General features: G+C 38.1%; 1 protein-coding gene across 1 annotated transcript in view; it reads left to right on the forward strand.

Annotated features, from left to right (window-relative positions):
• Osbp (oxysterol binding protein) overlaps nt 1–15,076 on the forward strand; it is a 33,661-nt gene extending 18,585 nt beyond the window's left edge. Inside the window, exons 8-14 of the mRNA XM_026411634.2 lie at nt 1,775–2,020; nt 2,281–2,401; nt 8,628–8,731; nt 10,608–10,703; nt 11,534–11,715; nt 12,484–12,704; nt 12,782–15,076. Coding sequence (XP_026267419.1) covers nt 1,775–2,020; nt 2,281–2,401; nt 8,628–8,731; nt 10,608–10,703; nt 11,534–11,715; nt 12,484–12,704; nt 12,782–12,924 — 1,113 coding nt within the window. The 3' untranslated portion in view covers nt 12,925–15,076. The remainder of the gene's footprint in view (nt 1–1,774; nt 2,021–2,280; nt 2,402–8,627; nt 8,732–10,607; nt 10,704–11,533; nt 11,716–12,483; nt 12,705–12,781) is intronic.
• Nucleotides 15,077–21,311: the final 6,235 nt, after the last annotated feature.

The raw sequence follows: 21,311 nt of genomic DNA on the forward strand, positions 1-21,311 counted from the left end.
AACTCAGAGGTAGAGTGAAGCCCTTGTTTGATTTCCAGCATTGGGGAAAAAAGAAAAGGCTTAGAAAAGAAAAGGTCCTGAGTAAGCAGGCCCATTGGAGAAACTGAGATAATGGGTGTTTTGGGGACCTGAAAAGAAACCCCACTTGCCTGGAACATTACGTGTCTAGAAGTAGTGGGCAGGTGGGCTGGAAAGACAGTTTGTCATGGTCTGAGAAGTGCATTTCTGCTTAAAAACAGTTCTAGGTCTAGGTGACCTCTCTGTTCACCTTTACCCTTAGTTCCTTATTGACTTTGCCACTAGGAATGTGCAGTTCTTTACCTGTTGGCCTGCAAATCAAGTTCTCACCCTTCCCCTGCCCTATGATGGGTCACAGGAAAGCTGATCATCTGAGGCTGTTTTTCAAGCTTCTGTGTCTTGTGTCTGCTGGAGTCTGGCTGGACTCTACTAGGGCAAGATACCAGGAGATGAGAGCTTGGAAGAGGGTATTTCTCTCCTTTTAGGCAGTTTTCTGGCAGCATCTGGACAGGTCTCCTCAGCCCCCCTCAAGGTTTTAGCCACTGCCAGTTCCCCTTGGCCTCTGACTTTAGTAATAACACTGCTTTTTTCTGTTCCTCCATTATGGCTTCCTGGTGTTGCTCATCTCAGGATTGTCTTCTCTAGCTGCCTGCTGGCTATATAATCAATTCCCTTCTTACTTTCATTTCAAACTCTCAGATTCATTAGTTTTCCTATTTGACCTCAGAGTGATAAAATGATCATTATAAAAAATTTAGTACTTTTAGAGCAACTGTGGTTCCTGGAATAGTTGTTGGAAAGCAGGGTCATGTGTGCATGGAAAGCAGTGATAGACTTAGGATGTACTGATTCTAGTCCCAAGCACAGTGGATGTGTCTAGTAGTCACCAGAGGAGTACACTCTTTTCCCCCAAAATATGGAAATGTTGCTTCATGTTGCCTGAAATTTTGCCACTGAGAGATTTTGTTGGCATGGTTATTAAACTATGGAATTTTTCTGAAAGATTTCTGAGGATTAAGTCTTCATCAGTCATCTTTATCAGCCACCATCATAAGCACTTTACATCTAAAAATACAGCTGTCTGGCCTCAGAAGTAGTCTGTCCTGGCCTGATGTAGAATTGAACTGAGACTTAGCAATCGTCTAGTCCAGGGTAGAAGCTAACTTTTGTAATTCGATCTTTTCAATAGTCTGGAAGTGCCTGCATTTGAATACCTTTTCTTTTCTCCCTCAAGAACTTTAAATACCTGACTTCCTCTTTGGGTATATTTGTGCTACAATTTAGTATATTTTAAAATTCATTCATTCAGGGGCTAGGCTGTGGCCCAGCAGTAGCACACTTGCCTGGCATGTGTGAAGCACTGGGTTTGATTCTCAGTACCACGTATAAATAAAGGTCTATCAACAACTAAAAAAAAAATATTTAAAAAAATTCATTCATTCAAAACTTAAATTTGTTATTGGTCTCCTATGTCCATGTACTGATGGCTTTTGGTTAGGTAGTAATGGACAGAAGAGGCAAGGTTTCCATCTCCAAAAGCTTACTGTTAGTGAAATGGATGAAAATGATGATTTCTGCCGCTCTCTGACATGAGCAGATACCAAGGAAAATGGGTTGCCTTTGGGTTAAGTCTTTTTTCTTTTCATTATTTGTCTTATCACCTCAACATCTCAGGATCAGTTTATCCCCTGCAAAAAAATGTAACTCTCTTAAAAATGTCTGGACAAGGTTTTTATATGTGTTCTTTTCCTTACAGGTGAACTTTAATGAGCCCTTGTCCATGCTTCAGCGCCTTACTGAAGATCTGGAATACCATGAGCTGTTAGACCGAGCTGCAAAATGTGAGAACTCTCTAGAACAGCTCTGTTATGTTGCAGCTTTTACCGTGTCCTCCTACTCCACTACTGTCTTCCGTACCAGCAAGCCATTCAACCCACTCCTTGGGGAGACCTTTGAGCTGGACCGACTAGAGGAAAATGGGTACCGATCCCTCTGTGAACAGGTCAGGAGCCTCAGCACCTTGACACATTTCCTTCTGAAGAAAAGGATGATTCTTTGACCTCCTGGGTGCTGTTTGTAGAAATGTCAGTCCCTGTCATCTTACTCTTCTTTTCCTTCAGAATTAAACACTGAAGGCCTGGGATTAACTTACTATTATGGGTATAAAAATATCAAGGATGAATTTTGTGTGTTTATCACCAATTACTAGGCCATATCTTTTCCTTCTTTCTGCCTTGCTAATTTGAACCTCATTTCTTCAAGGTGAGTCATCATCCCCCAGCTGCTGCACACCATGCGGAGTCCAAAAATGGCTGGACACTGCGTCAGGAAATCAAAATCACCAGCAAGTTTCGAGGCAAATACCTCTCCATTATGCCCCTCGGTAAGGCCCCATCTTTATAAGAATTAATGCTTTAGGAATAAAAGATTTTCTGGCATGATGAAGGAGGTCATCAGCAGACAGAAGAATCTCTGATTCAGACACCAAATTTCACTAACTAGCTTTAGTCAGGTTATTTACCTTCTTTGCTCTTTGCTATCAAATAAGTGAGAAGGCCAGAGTCTCTTTAAGGACCCAGCTCTACATAAATTCTCTTCTTAACCATATTGAACGCATCTTTAGCACAATTTTAAAACATAAATTCTAGCATGACTTTAAAAAAAAATTCTATCGCTTAACTGTGTTGTTTCCCTGATTACTCTAGCAATCCAGTTCTCTCTAAAAATCAGGACGCTTATGATCACAAGGTTAGGTTTCTTGGCTAGCCTCTCTCCTTCCTTCTCTCCTTCCACTCCCTCTCTTTCTCTACCTGATGAATTAGGTATCAGTTATGTAATCACTAAATTCCAAGTAAGGTGAAACTTTATTTTTTAAAAAAATCTTACTGAATTACAAGTTAATTTTGTGTCAAGATCCAAAAGTTCAGGTCAGGCCTGGTGGCACACAGTTGTAAGCCCAGCTACTCAGGAGGCTGAGAAAGGAGGATCACAAGTTCTGGGCCAAACTTACTGAGACTTTGTCTTGAAATAAAATTTTTAAAGTGTTAGAGATATACCTCAGTAGTAGAGTGCCCCGAGTTCAATCCCTAGTACCCCCATCCCTCATCCCTCCCCCAATCAAAAAAAAAAAAAAAGAAAAAGTCCTAGGAATAGGAATCCTAGTATATATACACTATTAGAATGATATGCAAAATCTTTTCACCTATAGAGATCCATTACCTTTCCTTAACTTTGTGCTCTTATTTTCATACAGATAATATTTTTTATACATTTTAATCTTATCAGAGTAGTTTTATAATAGTTTTATGTTTCTTTATGCCTTTAAATCTCATAGGAGAAAGAAAAAAGCAGTTGCAAGTAAAAACTACCCTTATACTATCTTTTATATAGTTTAACTGTAGTTACCTTTACTGGTCTTTTATTTCTTTTTCTTAGTTGTAGATGGATACAATATCTTTATTTTATTTATTTATTTTTATGTGGTGCTGAGGATCAATCCAGTGCCTCACCCATGCAAAGAAAATGCTGTACCACTGAGCTACAACCCCAGCCCTGGTCTTTCATTTCTTAATGTAGATTTAAGTTAGTATCCTTTCATTTTAGTGTAAAGGACTTCTTATATTATTTCTTGTAAGACAGATCTGCTAGTTATGAACTCCTGCACGTTTTGTTGATCTGGGAACTTCTTAAGTTCTCTTCTGTCTATGTAGGATAATTTAACTAGACATAGAATTAATTCCTTTTCAGCTTTGAATATTTCATTCCACTGCCTTGTGGTCTCTGTAGTTTCTCCTCCCACCCCTACCACTCCTCAGTTTTTTTTCTTGCAGGGTAATACACATTAAATAAAATTTGGTATCTTAACCATTTTAACTGTACAGTTCGGTGTCATTAAATATATTCTTAATGTTGTCTATCCATCACTACCATCCAACTCCAGGACTCTTCATTTTGTAAAACTAAGACTGTATACCCATTAAATAGTAAGACTGTATACCCATTAGACAGTAACTACCCATTCTTCCTCCCCCTACACCCTGGAAAACACTGTTATACTTTCCATTTCTATGATTTTGACCATTCTAAGTATCTCATATAAATGGAATTATATAGTATTTGTCTTTTTGTGACTGACTTATTTATTCGCATAATATCTTCAGGGTACATCTGTAGTATAGCAAATGGCAGAATTTCTTTCCTTTTTAAAGCTTAATATTCAATTATACATATAGATCACATTTTTCTTATACTTGAATCTGTAGGTGAACACTTACTTGGATTTTGGCTATTATAAATAATGCTGCTGGGCTGGGGATGTGGCTCAAGTGGTAGTGCGCTCGCCTAGCATGTGTGAGGCACTGGGTTCGATTCTCAGAACCACGTAAAAATAAAATAAGATATTGTGTCCACCTAAAACTAAAAAATAAAAAATATTTTTTAAAAAAGAATTAAAAATAAATAAATAAATAATGTTGCTATGAACATAGGTACACAAATATCACTTTGAGATCCTGCTTTCAATCTTTGGATTACATTCTTAAAAGTAGAATTGCTGGATCAAATGTCAATTCTATTTTTATAGTGACAATACCATTTTAAATTCCCATCAATATTGTACACTCATGCCAATTACTCCATAACCTTGCCACCAGTTATTTATTTCATATTAGTCATCCTAATGGGTGTAAGGTGGTATCTCACTGTGGTTTAGTTTTTTTCTTTTTCTTCGCTCTATAGATTTCAGGTTGTTTTTATTCTTGTTAGCCTGGCAAATATGTAAATGCTTTTGATACAAATTTAAAAGAGAAACAGTAAGTAATAAAACAGTATCTCCAGCATGCCTATATATTGCATATGTTCATAGTAAAAGATATAGAAATATTAAACTTTATGTAAACTGCAGTTCATTTTTTTAAATTTTAATTAGGTTTATATGACATCATAATGCATTTTGATTCATTGTACACAATTGCAGCACAACTTTTCATTTCTCTGGTTGTATTTTGGTTTGGTTTAATAGAGATGTTGAGTACCTTTTCATGTGCTGACTAACCATTTGTGTGTTTTGGAGAAATGTCTATTTAAGTCTTTTGCCCATTTTTTAAAAAATTGTTTTCTTTGCCCATTTTTTTAATTGAGTTGTTAATTTTTTTGGGGGGGGGGTTTAGAAGTTCTCTCTATTCTGAATACAAATGATGTATCAGAAATATGATTTGTAAATATTTTCTTCCATACTGTGGCTTCTCTTTAGTTGATATCCTCTGATGCACAACATTTTTTATTTATATTTTTTAGTTGTAGTTGTACAAAATACCTTTATTTCACTTATTTATTTTTATGTGGTGCTGAGGATTGAACCCAGGGTCTTGCACGTGCTAGGCGAGTGCTCTACCGCTGAGCCACAACCCCAGCCCCAGCACACATTGTTTGAAAAAATTTAGCAAGTTCATTTTTGTCTGTGTGTTTTATTGTTGCTTGTGTCTTTTGTGTCATTCAAGAAATTATTGCCTATCCAATGCCATGAAGCTTTTGCCCTCTGTTTTATTCTGAGTTTTATAGTTTGAGGTCTTACATGTAGGCTTTTGATCCATTTCAAGTGTGTGTGTGTGTGTGTGTGTGTGTGTGTGTGTGTGTAAAATATATATTTATTTATCTATATATTTAAAGTATTTATTTATTATTAAGAAAAAGTTCAACTTCATTCTTTAGCACATTGGATATCTAGATTTTTCCCAGGTCTATTTGTTAAAAAGGTTATTCTTTCCCCCTTTCAATGATGTTGATATCCTAGTCAAAAATTATTTGAGTGAATACACAAAGGTTTGTTTCTGGGCTTTCTTTAATTCTGTTCCACAGGTTTATTTGTCTCTCATTATGCCAGTACCACACAGTTTTGATTATGGTAGCTTTGCAATAAGTTCAAAGACAGGAAATATGAGTTTTCCAGGTTTTTTTTCTTTTTTTTTTTTCCTCTTTGTAAGATTAGTTTAGCTATTCAGGATCCCTTGAGATTCCATGTGAAGTTTAGGATATGTTTTTAGAACTAGGCATGGTGGTGCATTCCTGTCCCAGTGACTCAGGATACTGTTCTAGACCAGTCATGGCAATTTAGAAAGACCCTGTCTCAAAAATAAAAAATAAAAATGTTTGGGGTTGTAACCAGTAGTAAAGTGCCACTGAATTCAATCCCCAGGATGGGGACACACATACACACACACACACACACACACACACACACACATATACACATATACACACACATATATATATATATATATAAAAATGTATATATATAATATATATTATATATGTTTATAGGGATTGTATTGAATCTGTAGATTACATTGAATAGTATTGACATCTTAACAATATAAAGTCTTCCAATCTATGATTATGGAATGTGCTTCCATTTGTTTGTCGTCTTTAATTTTTTTGAGCAATGTTTTGTAGTTTTTACTTCATTGATTAATTCCTAAGTATTTTATTTTTTGATGCTATTATAATTGAGTCCATAAGAGTCTTTGATATTATTCATTATTAGTATATAGAAATGCAATTGATGGGCCAGGGTTGTGGCTCTGTGGTAAGAGTGCTCACCTAGCATGTGTGAGGCCCTGGGTTTGTTCCTCAGCACCACATAAATATAAATAAATAAAGTTATTGTGTCCATCTATAACTAAAATATATATATATATATATATATATAAAACTAAATATATATATTAAATATATATATTATATAAATATATAATATATATATTTATAATATATAAATATATAATATATATTAAATATATATATTAAATATATAATATATAAATATATAACTAAAATATATATATGTGTGTGTGTGTATATATTTAAACAAAAAAGAAATACAATTGATTTGCATGTGTTTACTGTGTAACCTTTTTCTTTGCTAAATTATTCACTATTTCAAACAGTTATTTTGTGTGCGTTTGTGGAATCTTAGTAACTATTTCTATATATGAGATCATATCATTTGTTAAAGGAGATAATTTACCTCTTCCTTTCCACTTTGCCTTTTATTTCTTTTTCCTACGTAAGTGCTTTGGCTAGAACAACTAGTATGTTGAGTAGAAGTGGTAAAAGCAGGTGTCTTTGCTTTGTTCCTAATCAAAGGAAAATCTTTCAGTGTTTTTCCATTGGATATGATATTTTTCCTGGGGGTTTCATATTTAGCTTTTGTTATATTGAGGTACTTTTGTTTCATTCCTAGTTTTTTGAATGTTTTTAATCATAGAAAGTGTTGGAAATTTGTCAAATGCTTTTTCTGCATCAATTGAGATTACCATCTAGGTTCTTTTCCTTTCATTCTGTTAATGTGATGCTATTATTGACTGATTTTCATGTGTTGAGCCATCCTTGCGTTCCAGGAATAAATTCCCCTTGGTCATGGCATGTAATCATTTTAATATGCTGCTAAATTTGGTTTCCTAGTATTTTGTTGAGGATTTTGCATCATTTTTCATAAGGGACATTGTTTTTCTTTTCTTGTGATATCTTTGTCTGACTTTGGTATCAGGATAATAGGGGCATCATAGAGTGAGGGAATGATCAAGAGATTTTGGACATATATAAGTAAAGCCAATATGGTGGAGGCTAAATGAGATAATGTATGAGGAGAATATAGCACAGAGTGGCTATGCTGTCAGCAGGGTTGCTGCTGTTTCATTCTCATGATGCTATTGTCATCCTCACTGGCCAACTACCAAGGCTACTTGAATCTTTAGTACAAAAAAAGGGCTTGCCTAAACCACAGTTAACATGTTGTTTTCATTAGTGGTTATAGGGGGAGGTCAGGAAGTTGGGTTGATAACAGATGACTTAAGACCCCAACTCCCTAATCACTTGGTTGATCTTCCTGGCCTGGCTTGCCCTCATCAGAGTTATCTCATTAGCATTAGCTGTGTGGGGGCCAGCATGAATCACCTCATTAGCATAAACTATCATGTTCACTCCCATCCTTTAAGAAGTTACAGGGGTTGAAAGATTCCTTCCCAGGAATAATGATCAGACAAATTCTTTACTGTATAACATAGAATTACACATCTAATGAGTAGTAGAGCCAGGACTGAATTCAGTTCTAATTCCAAAGTCCTGCTGTATCTACTCCTCCACTTTTAATATTCAGGCCCTTAGATAAATGGTTCATTTAAGGTCCACAGCTAGACTTGAATCAGAGCCTGGCCCCCAATACTTACAACCAATGCAATTTTCCCACAGTGGAATCTCTTTTTTTTTTTTTTTCTTTCTTTCTTTTTTTTTTTTTTGGGTCACATTATGGCATATTTGACTTGTTCCTGTAAATTTTGCTGTTGGTACTGCAAAATGTAGCTCCCTAACTAAGATGTATTTGTTGTCAGTGTTTGTCATCACTTACATTTTATCATATATTTAAAAATCAAGTGAAAAAGTTCATTTCAATCAATGCTTCCAACATTTAAGAAGGTTATAAGTCCTTTTTTGATTAATTGTTCTCTTTTTAAAGTAAGCCATATCAATAGAAAGACATCCATCCATTATTATTTCTACATGGTGTTGTTTTTCTAATATTTGGCTTAATTTATGTACTTCTTTTCCTGTAGGTACCATCCACTGTATTTTCCATGCAACTGGGCATCACTACACTTGGAAAAAAGTTACTACAACAGTGCACAACATTATTGTGGGCAAGTTATGGATAGATCAGGTGAGCAAAGGTACCCAGAATACTTCTGAAGTATAGGAGAACACTTATTTAGGTTTATCTCTGCAGTGTTTAGTTATTGTTGTTTCTTTTTCTCTCCTGGTACTGGGGATTGAATCAAGGGGTGCTTAACCTCTGCACCACATCATCAGCCCTTTTTGTTTTTTATTTTGAGATAGGGGTTCGCTAAGTTGTTTAGGGCCTTGCTAAGTTGCTGAGGCTAGCCTCAAACATTGAATCCTCCTGCCTTAGCCTTCAAGCGACTGAGATTACATGTGTTTTAATACTCATCAATGATGACTAGAACTATGTTGGGGACTATGAAGGATACAAGAAAATAATAAACATAATAAACACTTTTATGAAATATTTATTGCCAAGCAGTATGCTAGGTACTGGGGTTACAAAGTCAGATGAGATGTTCCTCTAGGAGTTACTGCATCATTGAAGATATGTGACAAAGTATAGATTGAAAAATATGCAACAGAATAACACAAGTACAAGTCGGGTTCTGGGGTACATGCCTGCAATCCCAGCTACTCAAGAGGCTAAGGTGGGAGGATTGTAAGTTTATGGCTGACCTTGGCAAATTAGTGAGGAGCTGTCTCAAAATAAGATATAAAAAGGTGAAGGGGATGTACTCAGGGGTAGAATGCTTCTCGGCACTGTAAAAACAAAACAAAACAAAACACTAGTACAAGAGGTGTACTAAGATAATATTTAATTAATTGTTAGTTTGTTCTTAGAACAGTGGTTGTAGTAAATCAGAAAAGAAGAAATACTATCTTCTGAGCAGTCAAGAAGGGCTTCACTTTCTGAGTGTGGTACTGCACACTTGTAAACCCAATTACTTGGGAGTCTGAGGCAGGAAGATTACAAGTTCAAAGCCAGCCTCAGCAACTTAGTGAGGCTCTAAGTGACTTAGCAACACCTGTCTAAAAATAAAAAGTAATAAAATAGGCTGGGGATGTGGCTCAATGTTTAAATGCCCTTAGTTCAATCCCTAGTAGCAAAAAAAAAAAAAAAAAAAACAAGGTGCAGGGGCTTCATTGTACATATAGGAATTAAAATGACTCTTTCTAAAAGATAGAAAGAAGAGAAAAATGAAATAAAGTGTAGAAAGGCCTGCCATATATATAAAACCTTAAAACTAAGTAGAGCACTTTTTTTTTTTTTTTAAGAGAGAGGAGAGAGAATTTTTAATATTTATTTTTTAGTTCTCGGCGGACACAACATCTTTGTTGGTATGTGGTGCTGAGGATCGAACCTGGGCCGCACGTATGCCAGGCGAGCGCGCTACCGCTTGAGCTACATCCCCAGCCCCTAGAGCGCTTTGCTTTAAGCTGAAAAGCTTGCAAAGTGAAGGAAGTGAAGGAAGAATTGATTTGGAAAGATAAATTTTATATGAATTTCTGTGTGTGTGCAGAAGGTCAAATTATGATACCTAACATGTAACACACAAAACAAAACAAATGATCACTTGGTCTTGATCCCAATCTGGAATTACCAAGGCTACAGAGGGATTCCATAGCATCACCAAGTTTGGCTTAGAACTGAATTTTAAGCAAAGAAGTGCTAGAATTAAGACTGAAGAATAAAGAGAGCTGGAGTTGTGGCTTAATGGTAGAGTGCTTGCCTGGCAGACATGAGGCCCTGGGTTTGATCCCTGGCACTGCAAAAATAATTAGCTGATGAACTAATTATGGCTAGGGATATAGCTCAGTGGTGGAGAACTTGTCTAGCATGTCTGAGGCCCTGGGTTTAATCTTAACCCAATATCACAAAAGAAAGAATAAAGAATTATGAGATAAGGGGTTTGGCAGATATTCAAGTTATCCAGTCATTATTTAACTAATCCATGATTCTTTTCATTTTATAGTCTGGTGAAATTGACATTATAAATCACAAGACGGGAGACAAGTGTAATCTTAAATTTGTTCCTTATAGCTACTTCTCTCGGGATGTAGCAAGAAAGGTAAGGGAAAGTGGAATTCAATTTTTTTTTACTTAGAGAGCCTACTCCTGTGGAGCTGGTGTGGTGTCTATGTGTGTGTGTGTGTCTATGTGTGTGTGTTAAAAATGGTGATTCAAAAAAAGTAGGGCTGGGGCTGTAGCTCAGTGGCCAAGCACTTGCCTAGCTAATGTGTGAGGCACTGGGTTCAAACCTTAGCACCAAATAAAAATAAATAAAATAAAGGCATACTGTCCATCTACAACTACAAAAATGAATGAATGAATAAATAAATAAATAAATAACTAGAGATAAAGGATAAAGCAGGAAAAGGGACTATGTTTCATTGATGAACCAATTTCTTCTCAGACCAGTGAGGAAGTAAAAGTCAAGATCGAAGAGAGACTCAGAATGGAAACACAAAGGAGGGACTAATAAAAGAATTATAGGAAGAGAGTGTGGACAGTTTGACCCTTGTGAGAGTTTTAGGGGGAATTTTGTGTTAACACCATAGAGAAATTGTGCTGTGAGTTTTTGTGAGAGAGTGAACAGTAGCTGGGGATTTATTTGTGATTGTCTCTATTTTCTCCAAAATATAATTCTGACCACTAGTCAGATACTTTTTCTATTTATGATTGCATCAGAAATCCCTCTATAACAGTGATAATGAAACCCCTAAGCCATGGCTCAGTTATTTCAAAAAATAATATAACAAAGTAATCTGGATGACTCCATCATGTTTGTCATACCAGGACTTAACCAGTATTTCCCACTGACTTTGGTTTCTGGATTAGTCAAGTAAGCTACCTCACAGTGAATACTCTGCTCCAAAGCCCTGCTCTCCACCCTTGCAGGTGACAGGGGAAGTGACAGATCCATCGGGAAAAGTTCATTTTGCCCTTGTGGGGACTTGGGATGAGAAAATGGATTGTTTCAAAATACAGCCGGCTGTTGGGGAAAATGGGGGTGATGCTCGCCAGAGAGTCCATGAAGCAGAGGAAAGCAGAGTCATGCTGTGGAAAAGGAATCCTTTACCGTGAGTATCAGTGTGCAAGCTGCCCAAGTACTACTTTAGCCTTGACTGTGAAGCAGTACTGAAGGTATTTCTACCTGCCTTCACAACTCAATATGTGAGGGATTCAGCCAGGGAAGTTGGAGCCTTGGAGAGATTATCAGAAAGTTGTCACTATGTGATTTGAGTTACAGCATGCCTTGTCCCAAGAAAATTCTAACTAACCAAATCACATCTGTGAAAAAATGTTTGGCCTTCCCAAAGATCCATTGGAATGCAATTCAGAAGGATATTTTCTACAATTTAGAGCAGACAATGTAAGAGCAGCTAGAGGAGAAAGGTGCTTACTACCTATTAACAATTTAGCCTAAAATGCAGGAGCAATATAAAAATCCCTAAGACAGTGCACAGGACTTGGGAACAAGGTGGAGACCATTTGTCTCCTATCACCATCTAATCCATTCAGTCTATAGTAACAGCCAAGATTATCCCAGAAAGAGGTTAAAAGGGAAACAGAGGAATAGAAATGAGGAATTTCATTAAGTAGAATATTTCATTCTTCCTAACAAATGTAGATCATTTTAACTGAGAGCAGTGTAGTCCCAGATGACTATTGAATTGAGTGATGCTGGGGGTGGGGGGTGAGGACAGGAATGATCCAGTTTGGCTCTCTTCATTAGGGGTTCCTGACATGGTGCTAGATTTTTTCCATTTGTGGATCAGTCTTTCTGCTCCTTCACTAAGTCCTGGGCTCTGGCATTACCCTTCCTTTCTCTCATTCTTTACCCTTAGGAAGAATGCAGAAAATATGTACTACTTTTCAGAGCTGGCTCTGACTCTCAATGCCTGGGAAGGCGGCACTGCACCCACAGACAGCCGGTTACGGCCTGACCAGAGACTGATGGAAAATGGGCGCTGGGATGAAGCCAATGCTGAAAAGCAGCGCCTGGAGGAAAAACAAAGACTTTCCAGAAAAAAGAGAGAAGCAGAAGCTATGAAAGCCACAGAAGATGGTAACAAACTTGCCTTCTACTTACATTTCTTGATGCATAGAGAGTGTCAGCTCAATTTGTGGTTTTCTTTCTTTTAGGCACGCCATATGATCCTTATAAGGCACTGTGGTTTGAGCGGAAGAAGGACCCTGTGACCAAGGAGTTGACCCATATTTATAGGGGTGAATATTGGGAGTGCAAAGAAAAGCAGGACTGGAACTCATGCCCAGACATTTTTTGAAGCACCAGTAACACAAAGGAAGCGGATCAAATGGAGAAGAGGACAGAGGATGTGCAGGAAAGCTGGCAGTTGTGACTCTTACCAAGTGCTTTCCTCAAGTTTGTCTGTCTTAACCAATCATTTTTTCCAAATCAATCACCAGAAGCAGACACCAGTGGTGGTGATTGGCTGGTTGCCTTAGCTGATTGATGCTGAAATCGATGTACTAGATACTTTGTAAGGGAGAGGTTTAGTGGCTGAAAGTTAGTGTTATTCCACTTCTACAAAGTCAAGTATTCTTGGCTCTTCTTCCTCCCTCTGCCCCATTTAAGGTGATGTCATTCACCCTCCCCTTGTAGTATCCTGCTCAGCCAAGATCTGCGTAAAATTGTGATTCATGAGCATTTTGGTGCTGTTCAGGCAAGAACTGATTTTAAAGTTCCTTTAAAAAGAAACACATATAAGACTTAACCAGCAGAGACATCGAGAGTGATTGCAGTGGAGCTTAGGTCTAACATTGTGAAAGGTGTTCATACAGCGTTGGTTTAATGGGGCATCGTGCATAGATCACTGAGGTATTAGAACACCTGCAAGAGTGATTGTTCTGTAGGGCTGGAATATTCAGTTACATTCTTGGAAGTTTCTATCTTCACTCACGTGAAACACCCGTCTGCTGTTCTCCATCTTCTTTGGCAGCAACTGGAGGCCATGTGGTGGTTGTTAAGAGTCGCATTATCCTCACAAAGGGGTTTTACGGACTTCCTCAGGCAGAGAACTTCTGAGAACACAGGCAGGATGGAAAAAGACTGCTAGCCACTTTTACCTTCCCGGTTCCTCCTCGCCCCCATCCTTCATTGCCTTTCTAGCTTCTCTCTCCTGGCATAATACCAATTTGGGCCTGTGCCCCAGTCTGGAGCAAAACATTGCCTGTCCCCTTCTGATAAACTTCAGAATTTGAGAGAAGTTAATCTGGAACAAAAGTTTTCACCATCTCTCAAGCCCCATGGACTGGAGCCACCTCTGGAATAATGTGTTAAATATCTGTATATTATATATATGTAGAGAAAATCTAATTTTTTGTTTGACTTTCCTCCTTCCCATTAAGAATCTTGGTTTTTAATATCACTTGTCTCCCTGGGACTCTCTTGGACATGAGCTGGTGTGTATTAGCACTCCTTTACTTCCATCTTCTAGAGGCAGATTTGAAACCTGAGCAGGAAGGATCACGACTAGCAGTTACAGAACAGGGACTCTCACCATGGTTTGTATCTTGGGGTGCCCACTGCAGTCTGAACTCTGCTCTCCTAATTACCCGACTCTTGAAAATGAAATCCTAATCTCTTTCCTGCCTCTTTTCTGTCTTTTGTTAGGAAGAGTATGGGTAGAAAATCAGGAGGGTAATTTCCTATTTACTCCTGCCTCTGTCCAGCACATAGGCTAAATCCCAAAAGAACTTTCTTCCTAGGGATGTGGGCTAAAAGCACTGTCAAGTGGGGTGGATCAGAGAACTGAGCCTGTTGGGACCTGGCTTCCTTCTTATTGTATGTTCTATATTTGTTTCAGTTGTCTTGTTCAGTAATCTCCCCTGGGGAACCCACCCTTGGTTGAGGATCACAAATTGAGGTGCCTTCCTTGTATGCTTTTTGTTAGTGTTTTTTGTTTTTGTTCCTTAACTGCTGAGCCTCAGCCAGTGTGGGTCCTGGGGGGAAATATCATTCCAGAGGAAGCCATCCCTCCGGGAAATTGGATTTTATGGGTAAATTAATTAGTACTTTAATCCTTCCCCACCATCCCTCCTTGCTGTGATAGACATGAGAGAGGAGTGACTGACCGCTGGAGGAGTGTCCTCCTTTCTAAGAATGCTTTTCCCAGCACAAGCCAGAGGTTATGCCAGGGCTTCTTCCAAGGAGGCCCATGGAAGCAGGAACTTCATCTGGGGCTTTGGATAGAGTGTGAATTCCCCAGCTAAATTCCTGCTTTATCCCCCTTTTCCTCCTTTACCATCTGCACTACATTTCTGAATTGATCCCCAGATTCCTGCTAATGGAAGCAGCTTAGAGTCCTTCAGGTGGAATAAAGTCACATGAAAATGAAACAAAACTATATATATTTTCAGTTTTTTTGCCTTATTGCTTTTTTTCCAAAAAAAAGTACTAAATTAAATAATTTTTTTAAAAGCCATATTGTTTGTCTGATTTGCTTCTGCTCCTATGAGTCAGGAATTGGAGGTGGACAGTGGGAGAACTGGTTGATGGTGATTTGTCCTGCTTGGGAACCTGGGAACCCTGGAGCCCTGGTCTTTGTTTTAAAAAAAAAAAAAAAAAATTCAACTATTAAGCACTACTTTGGAGGGCAGAAAAGCAGTTTTAATAGCCCTCCAATGTGATGTATTTAGGAGCATCCTGACTTGGTGAAGGGATTCATTGCTAGTGTTTTTTATTCTGGACCTATTTTGCCTCAAAAAATAAAAAATTTCCTGATGAATTTAATTTATCTTCCCCAGTTAGATTCTCAGATTCTTAGCCATTTCATATAGGGATTCAACTTCTGCTTTGTGAGTTTTGATTTGAAGATCTCAGAAAAATGATGATGTTCACATTCTCTCCAAAGTTCATGTTCAGATGGGGAGATGGGCAAAGTAACCTAGGGGCCTAGAGAGCGAGCTTGAAAGGAGACCTATGCTCACTGAGCATCTGCCTATATGGGGACCTGAATATTCCCAGGATTACAGTTTTTTGTCTTTTTTGGGGGGGGGGCGGGGCAGGGATTGAACCCAGAGGCACTTAACCACTGAACTATATCACCAGCCCTTTCTATATTTTATTTTGAGACATGGTCTTGCCAAGTTGCTTAGGGCCTTGCTTGCTGAATTGCTGAGGCTGGTTTTGAACTCATGATACTCCTGCTTCAGCCTTCCAAACTGTTGGGATTATAGGCATGCGCCACTATGCCTGGCCACAAATAGTTTTAAGATGTAGAAAGGCACTAATTTAAGAAAATTTCTTCAAGGCCATATAGCTGATTGGTTAGTTGCAGTGTTAGAATTCAAAGGAGGGTGTGCTTAGTGCAGGTTTGTGACCTTACAACCCTGTGCTCTTGAGAGAATTAAGAGCTTTCTTCCCAGATTATAGACATCACATCATGCTGAAATGCACGTCTCTTTTCAGAAACTTATAATGAGGATAGTACGGTTTCTTTTAAGGCTCCATCTGAAGAAAAGAGCATCCTTGGAATTTAGCCTTCAGGACCCTGGGTTTTTCAATGCTCTCCTGTCCACAAAATTAGCTATGTTAGGAAATATTTTTTCTTGCCTGGTTCTTGGAAAGGCTACCTGCCTTCCCAATTTGCCTAACTTTTATTGCAGGACTGGATGTTAAATTTCAGTAAAGTTTTCTCATAAGCTAAAAACCACTATAGTAGATGCTTAACCTTGTGAGAACTACATCCTGCAAACTTGAATACCACTGTAAGATATAATTTTCCACACGAGGCAAACAAAACATTTAATGATCCCTCCTTGAGAACTTTAATTTGATTATGTGTTGTGATGTGGACCCTGGGGGTCTTCCTTTCTTTGTTACGATTCAAAATTATGAGTCATGAAAATTATAAATTATTACACTGATCAGGTACTTGTGAAACCCTACAAAAAAATGTTAAATCTGTATATTTCAAAGATATGCTCTACATTCAGCAACATAATTTAGAAACAACCTACAGTACAGTCCTAAAAGGTGTAGAAAACTCTCTGGACTGTGTTTGCTATAGATGTATATATTTTGTGAAATTCTTAAGATTGTTATCAAAATATAGAACTTGCTTCTAAAAGCTTAAAAATTTTATAAAGCTTTTGCCCCATACTCTACCCTAACCAGTGGGAAGAATTCCAAGTTTTACACAGCTTTCCCTTACAAAGCTCATAAATTGAACTGTAGTTAAATTCTCAGGCTTTCTTCCTGTATTAGGGTTCTCCAGAGAAACAGAATGAACAGGAAGTATAATCATAAAAAGGGGCTTAGTAGGTTGGCTTACACGACCAGGAACTGGGTAATCCACAATGGCTGTCTGCAGGCTGGAGAGCTGGGAGAACCAGTAGCACAGTCCAAGAGGCTGAAGCCCAAGAAAAAGAGGGATCAACCATGCTACCACTAGCCTGAGACCTAAGCCTTCTGGAGAATCACTATCAGAGTCTGCTTTGGAAGAGTAAAGAAGTGAGAATTCCATATCCTCAGACCACCACAGCAGTATTCAAGAACCCATTCAAGAAGAATCTAGCTTGCATCTGTTGCTGCTGCTGCTGCTTTATTCTTCTGATTTTTATTCCATCCAAGCCATCATCCTATTGGTCAGTGCTGCCCATGCTTAGGGAGAGTCTCCATTTCAGTTGGCTATCCCACATGCCAATCATTTTTAGACACACCCCATTGACACACCCATAATCCTTTTAATCATTGTAATTTCTTAATCCAATCAAATTGGCAATTCAAGTTGACTTTTACACCTCCCAATTGTCTTTGCAAGTACCCTTTCTTTGCTTGGTATTGATACTTCAGGGGAAGAAAGCAGGATAGCCAGATGTGTTATCTTTATTTTTTTATTGATTTTTTTAAAAAAATAAATGACAGCAAAATGCATTACAATTCTTATTACACATATACAGTACAATTTTTCATATCTCTGGCTGTATGTAAAGTATGTTGACACCAATTCGTGCCTTCATACATGTATTTTGGATACGTCTATCACATTCCACCATCCTTGCTAACCCTCTGCCCCCTCCTTTTCCCTCCCACCCCTCTGCTCTATCTAGAATTCATCTGTTCCTCCCATCTCCCCCTTCCCCCCCCATTATGAGTCAGCCTCTTTATATTAGAGAAAACATTCTGCATTTGGTTTTTTGGGATTGGCTAACTTCACTTAACATTATCTTCTCCAACACCATGCATTTACCTGCAAATGCCATGATTTTATTCTCTTTAATTGCTGAGTAAAATTCCATTGTGTATTTCTGCCACACTTTTTTTTTATCCATTCATCCACTGAAGGGCATCTAGGTTGGCTCCACAGTTTAGCTATTGTGAATTGTGCTGCTGTAAACATTGATGTGGCTGTGTTCCTGTAGTATGCTGTTTTTAAGTCTTTGAGGTATAGACCAAGAAGAGGGATAGCTGGGTCAAATGGTGGTTCCATTCCCAGTTTTCCAAGGAATCTCCATACTGCTTTCCATATTGGCTGCACCAATTTGCAGTCCCACCAGCAATGTACGAATGTATCTTTCCCCCCACATTCTCGCCAATACTTATTGTTGTTTGTCTTTATAATAGCAGCCATTCTGACTGGAATGAGATGACATCTTAGAGTAGTTTTGATTTGCAAAAGAAACTAAAGAGCTAAGAATCTACAAATAACTTTACAGAGGTTGACCAGGTGATTTTTGAAGTCACCCAGTTGGTCCTGGGATCTGACTAGAATTTTTTTTTCATTTTTTCATTCACTCATTCATTCCACATTTACTCCAGCCTGTTCTATAACATAGACTGGAGATATAAATGGCAAGAAGAGACTTAGGTAACCTAACAGGCAGTTGCAATCTATTTTTGGTAAGTGGTATAAAAAGTCCTACAGAGGGGCAACTAGCCTGGAGGGAGAGGAGAGACTGACCAGAGCTTTTTTTTTTTGTTTTTTTAAATCTTTGTTTTTTAATTTATTTTATGTGTTGCTGGGCATCGAACTCAATGCCTCACTCCTGCGAGGCAAGTGCTCAACCACTAAGCTACAACCCTAGCCCAAAGGGTCAGAGCTTTTGAAAATAGAAAATGTGAGCTAAGGGTTGTGGGTTAAACGGGCTTGGGGAAAGACAAGGTGGAAAATCTTGCATGACTAAAACTGAAGAGTAAGGTCACAAAAAGCATCACGACAGCCAGAACAGCTATAATTTAGAGTCAAGAAGATATGAAACTAGAGAAGGTGAGGACAGCTGTTGAAGAACTTACATAACCTAAGTTTTTGGTTTTAACCAGAGAGACAGTGAAGAGTTTTTCCTCTTGTCCTTTTCCTGCAGTGCTAGGAATTAAACCCAGGGCCCATCTCACATGCTAGACAGGTTCCCTACCACCTAAGCTATACTCCAGCCCAGTAAGGGAGAATTTTTAAGCAGGATATTGGGTTCCAGTGTCGAGAATGAGTTATAGGTAGGAAAAACAATTTAGAGGAGGAGAGGATAGGAAGAGAAAAAGAAGTAGAATCCAGAAATAGTGAGATGGAATAAATAACACTTGGGTGTGATTATGAATGGAAAGTAGAAGAAGGAGAAGGGAATTTGTAATTTTCTAACTTAGGAAACTTAGATGGAAGTTGATAGTAAGATAAATAAGTTGAAAGGGGAATGTAGGTTCATTTTTGGATATGCTTTGTTGGAGGTGCCTGTATAGATGTCAAATAATAACAAAAAATATTGGATATTACAAGTGGTAGCCATATTTGTGAGCACTGAGAGACTGGGAGAAAGTGCAGATTAAAAGTCACTTGCCCAAGTTAAAATGTAAATATAATACCTGGACCTCATTTGCAAAGATTGTGAGTAAATTAGGGCTAGGGTTAGTATAATTATACACATATGCTAATTGAACTATTCGGTTATTAACACAACTATATCTATAATATGAACACAAAGGAACCGACTTGCCCAAAATCATAGACAAGTAAGTGATCAGATTAGGTTTTAAATGTACTATTTGGGCCAGGTGTGGTGGTGCACATCTGTAATCCCAGTGGTTTGGGAAGCTGAGGCAGGAGGATTGCAAATTCAAACCCAGCCTCAGAAATTTAGAAGGGCCTAAGCAATTTAGTGAGACCCTGTCTCAAAAAATAAAAAGGGCTGAGGATGTGGATCAGTGGTTAAGGGTCCCTGGAATCAACCCCTGGTACAAAAAAAAAAAAAAAAAGTACACTTGGGAAACCAAGCCTAGGTCATCTATACTGCTATATTAGTTTTCTATTGCTGCATACCTAATTAAGATGAACTTAGTGACTGTGTATTAGCTCACGATTCTGAGGGTGAGAAGTCCCACGTGATACGGACTGGGTTCTCAGAGTATCACAAGGCTGAAATTAGTGTCAACCAGGTTGAGTTCTCATCTGCAGGCACTCGGGGGGAATGTACTTCCAAGCTCACTCTTGGCAGACTTCAGTTTCTTGCAGAGGTAGAACTGAGGGCAGTTTTCTTTCTGGCTGTCAGCTGGCATTTGCTCTCAGCAACCAGAGCCTGCCCATATTCCTTGCCTTTCAGTCTCCATCTTCAAACCAGCATGGCAGCATTGAATCCCCCCTTGCATTTTGAATTTTTGAGTCCCTCTGTGACCATCTGGGGGAAAAATAAATCTGCTTTTAAAGGCTCATGTGATTAGTTCAGGTGCACCTAGATAATCACATATTTTAGAGTTCAGCCTTGCTATAAAATCTAACATAATGTCAGGGGTGAAATCCATATTAACAGTCCCAGGGATTAACCAGGGCACTTGGTTGGCTGGGAGGGTGTCTTGGGGGGGACATTTTAGGATTTTTTTTCTAGTAGAATTATGAGTGAAAGCAAAAAGGTAACATTTAAGCTAAACAAATGATAGACTCCTAGAGTCTGAAAAAACTTTGATGCTATCTAGTTTAGGCTCCATACTTCTCACCTCAGAAACATTCTCTCCTTACTGTCTTGAGAAGGGCAATCTGGAATCAACCTCCACTTTAAGTCGGTTTTTTTTTTTTTTTTTTTTTATAAATTCTAAACTAAGGTCAGTTTCATTTCAAGCTATAATAAGCCTGTGTTCTTTCCCCAGTTATGAAACAAGTGAATATGAAGCACTGAATTAACAGTCTTATGGAGTTTATTTAAAACACATTTTAAGTGAATGAATGCAAGAGATGCAAACTTTTGAAACAGGAGGCGGAGGTGGAACAGAATCAGCATATGAGGGATATTATTAAACCACAGCTTGTTTCATAGAGCTTGAAAGAGGTCTGGTCCAATTCTGTTTCTCAACAATATGTATTTAAAACTTTTAAAAAAAGAAAAGTCAAGACGGGATTACAAAAATGGAAGTGTATTTTTAATACTAAGCTTAGCAAACCAATCCTTTTAACAAATACAGTGACTATATATAACAGTAGAAATCTACTTGTGAAGCCTTTACACATGGTCTTCCTGTGGCACGTGTGTGTTGCCCTGAGGATCAATCAAATCCAGTGCCTTACAAATGCTAGGCCTTCTTGCACTCTTCTAAACATTTCTGAAGTCCAAACTGATGATATCTGTAAAAAAAAAAAAAAAAAATTAAATATATCTTTTGTCCTTGCAAGATCTGCCTTCACACAGAACAAATATGTAACACCCCCCCATACACACACAAGGCAGTATT

This window comes from Urocitellus parryii, chromosome 4, assembly GCF_045843805.1.
Source record: "Urocitellus parryii isolate mUroPar1 chromosome 4, mUroPar1.hap1, whole genome shotgun sequence".
Classification (NCBI taxonomy): Eukaryota; Metazoa; Chordata; class Mammalia; order Rodentia; family Sciuridae; genus Urocitellus; species Urocitellus parryii.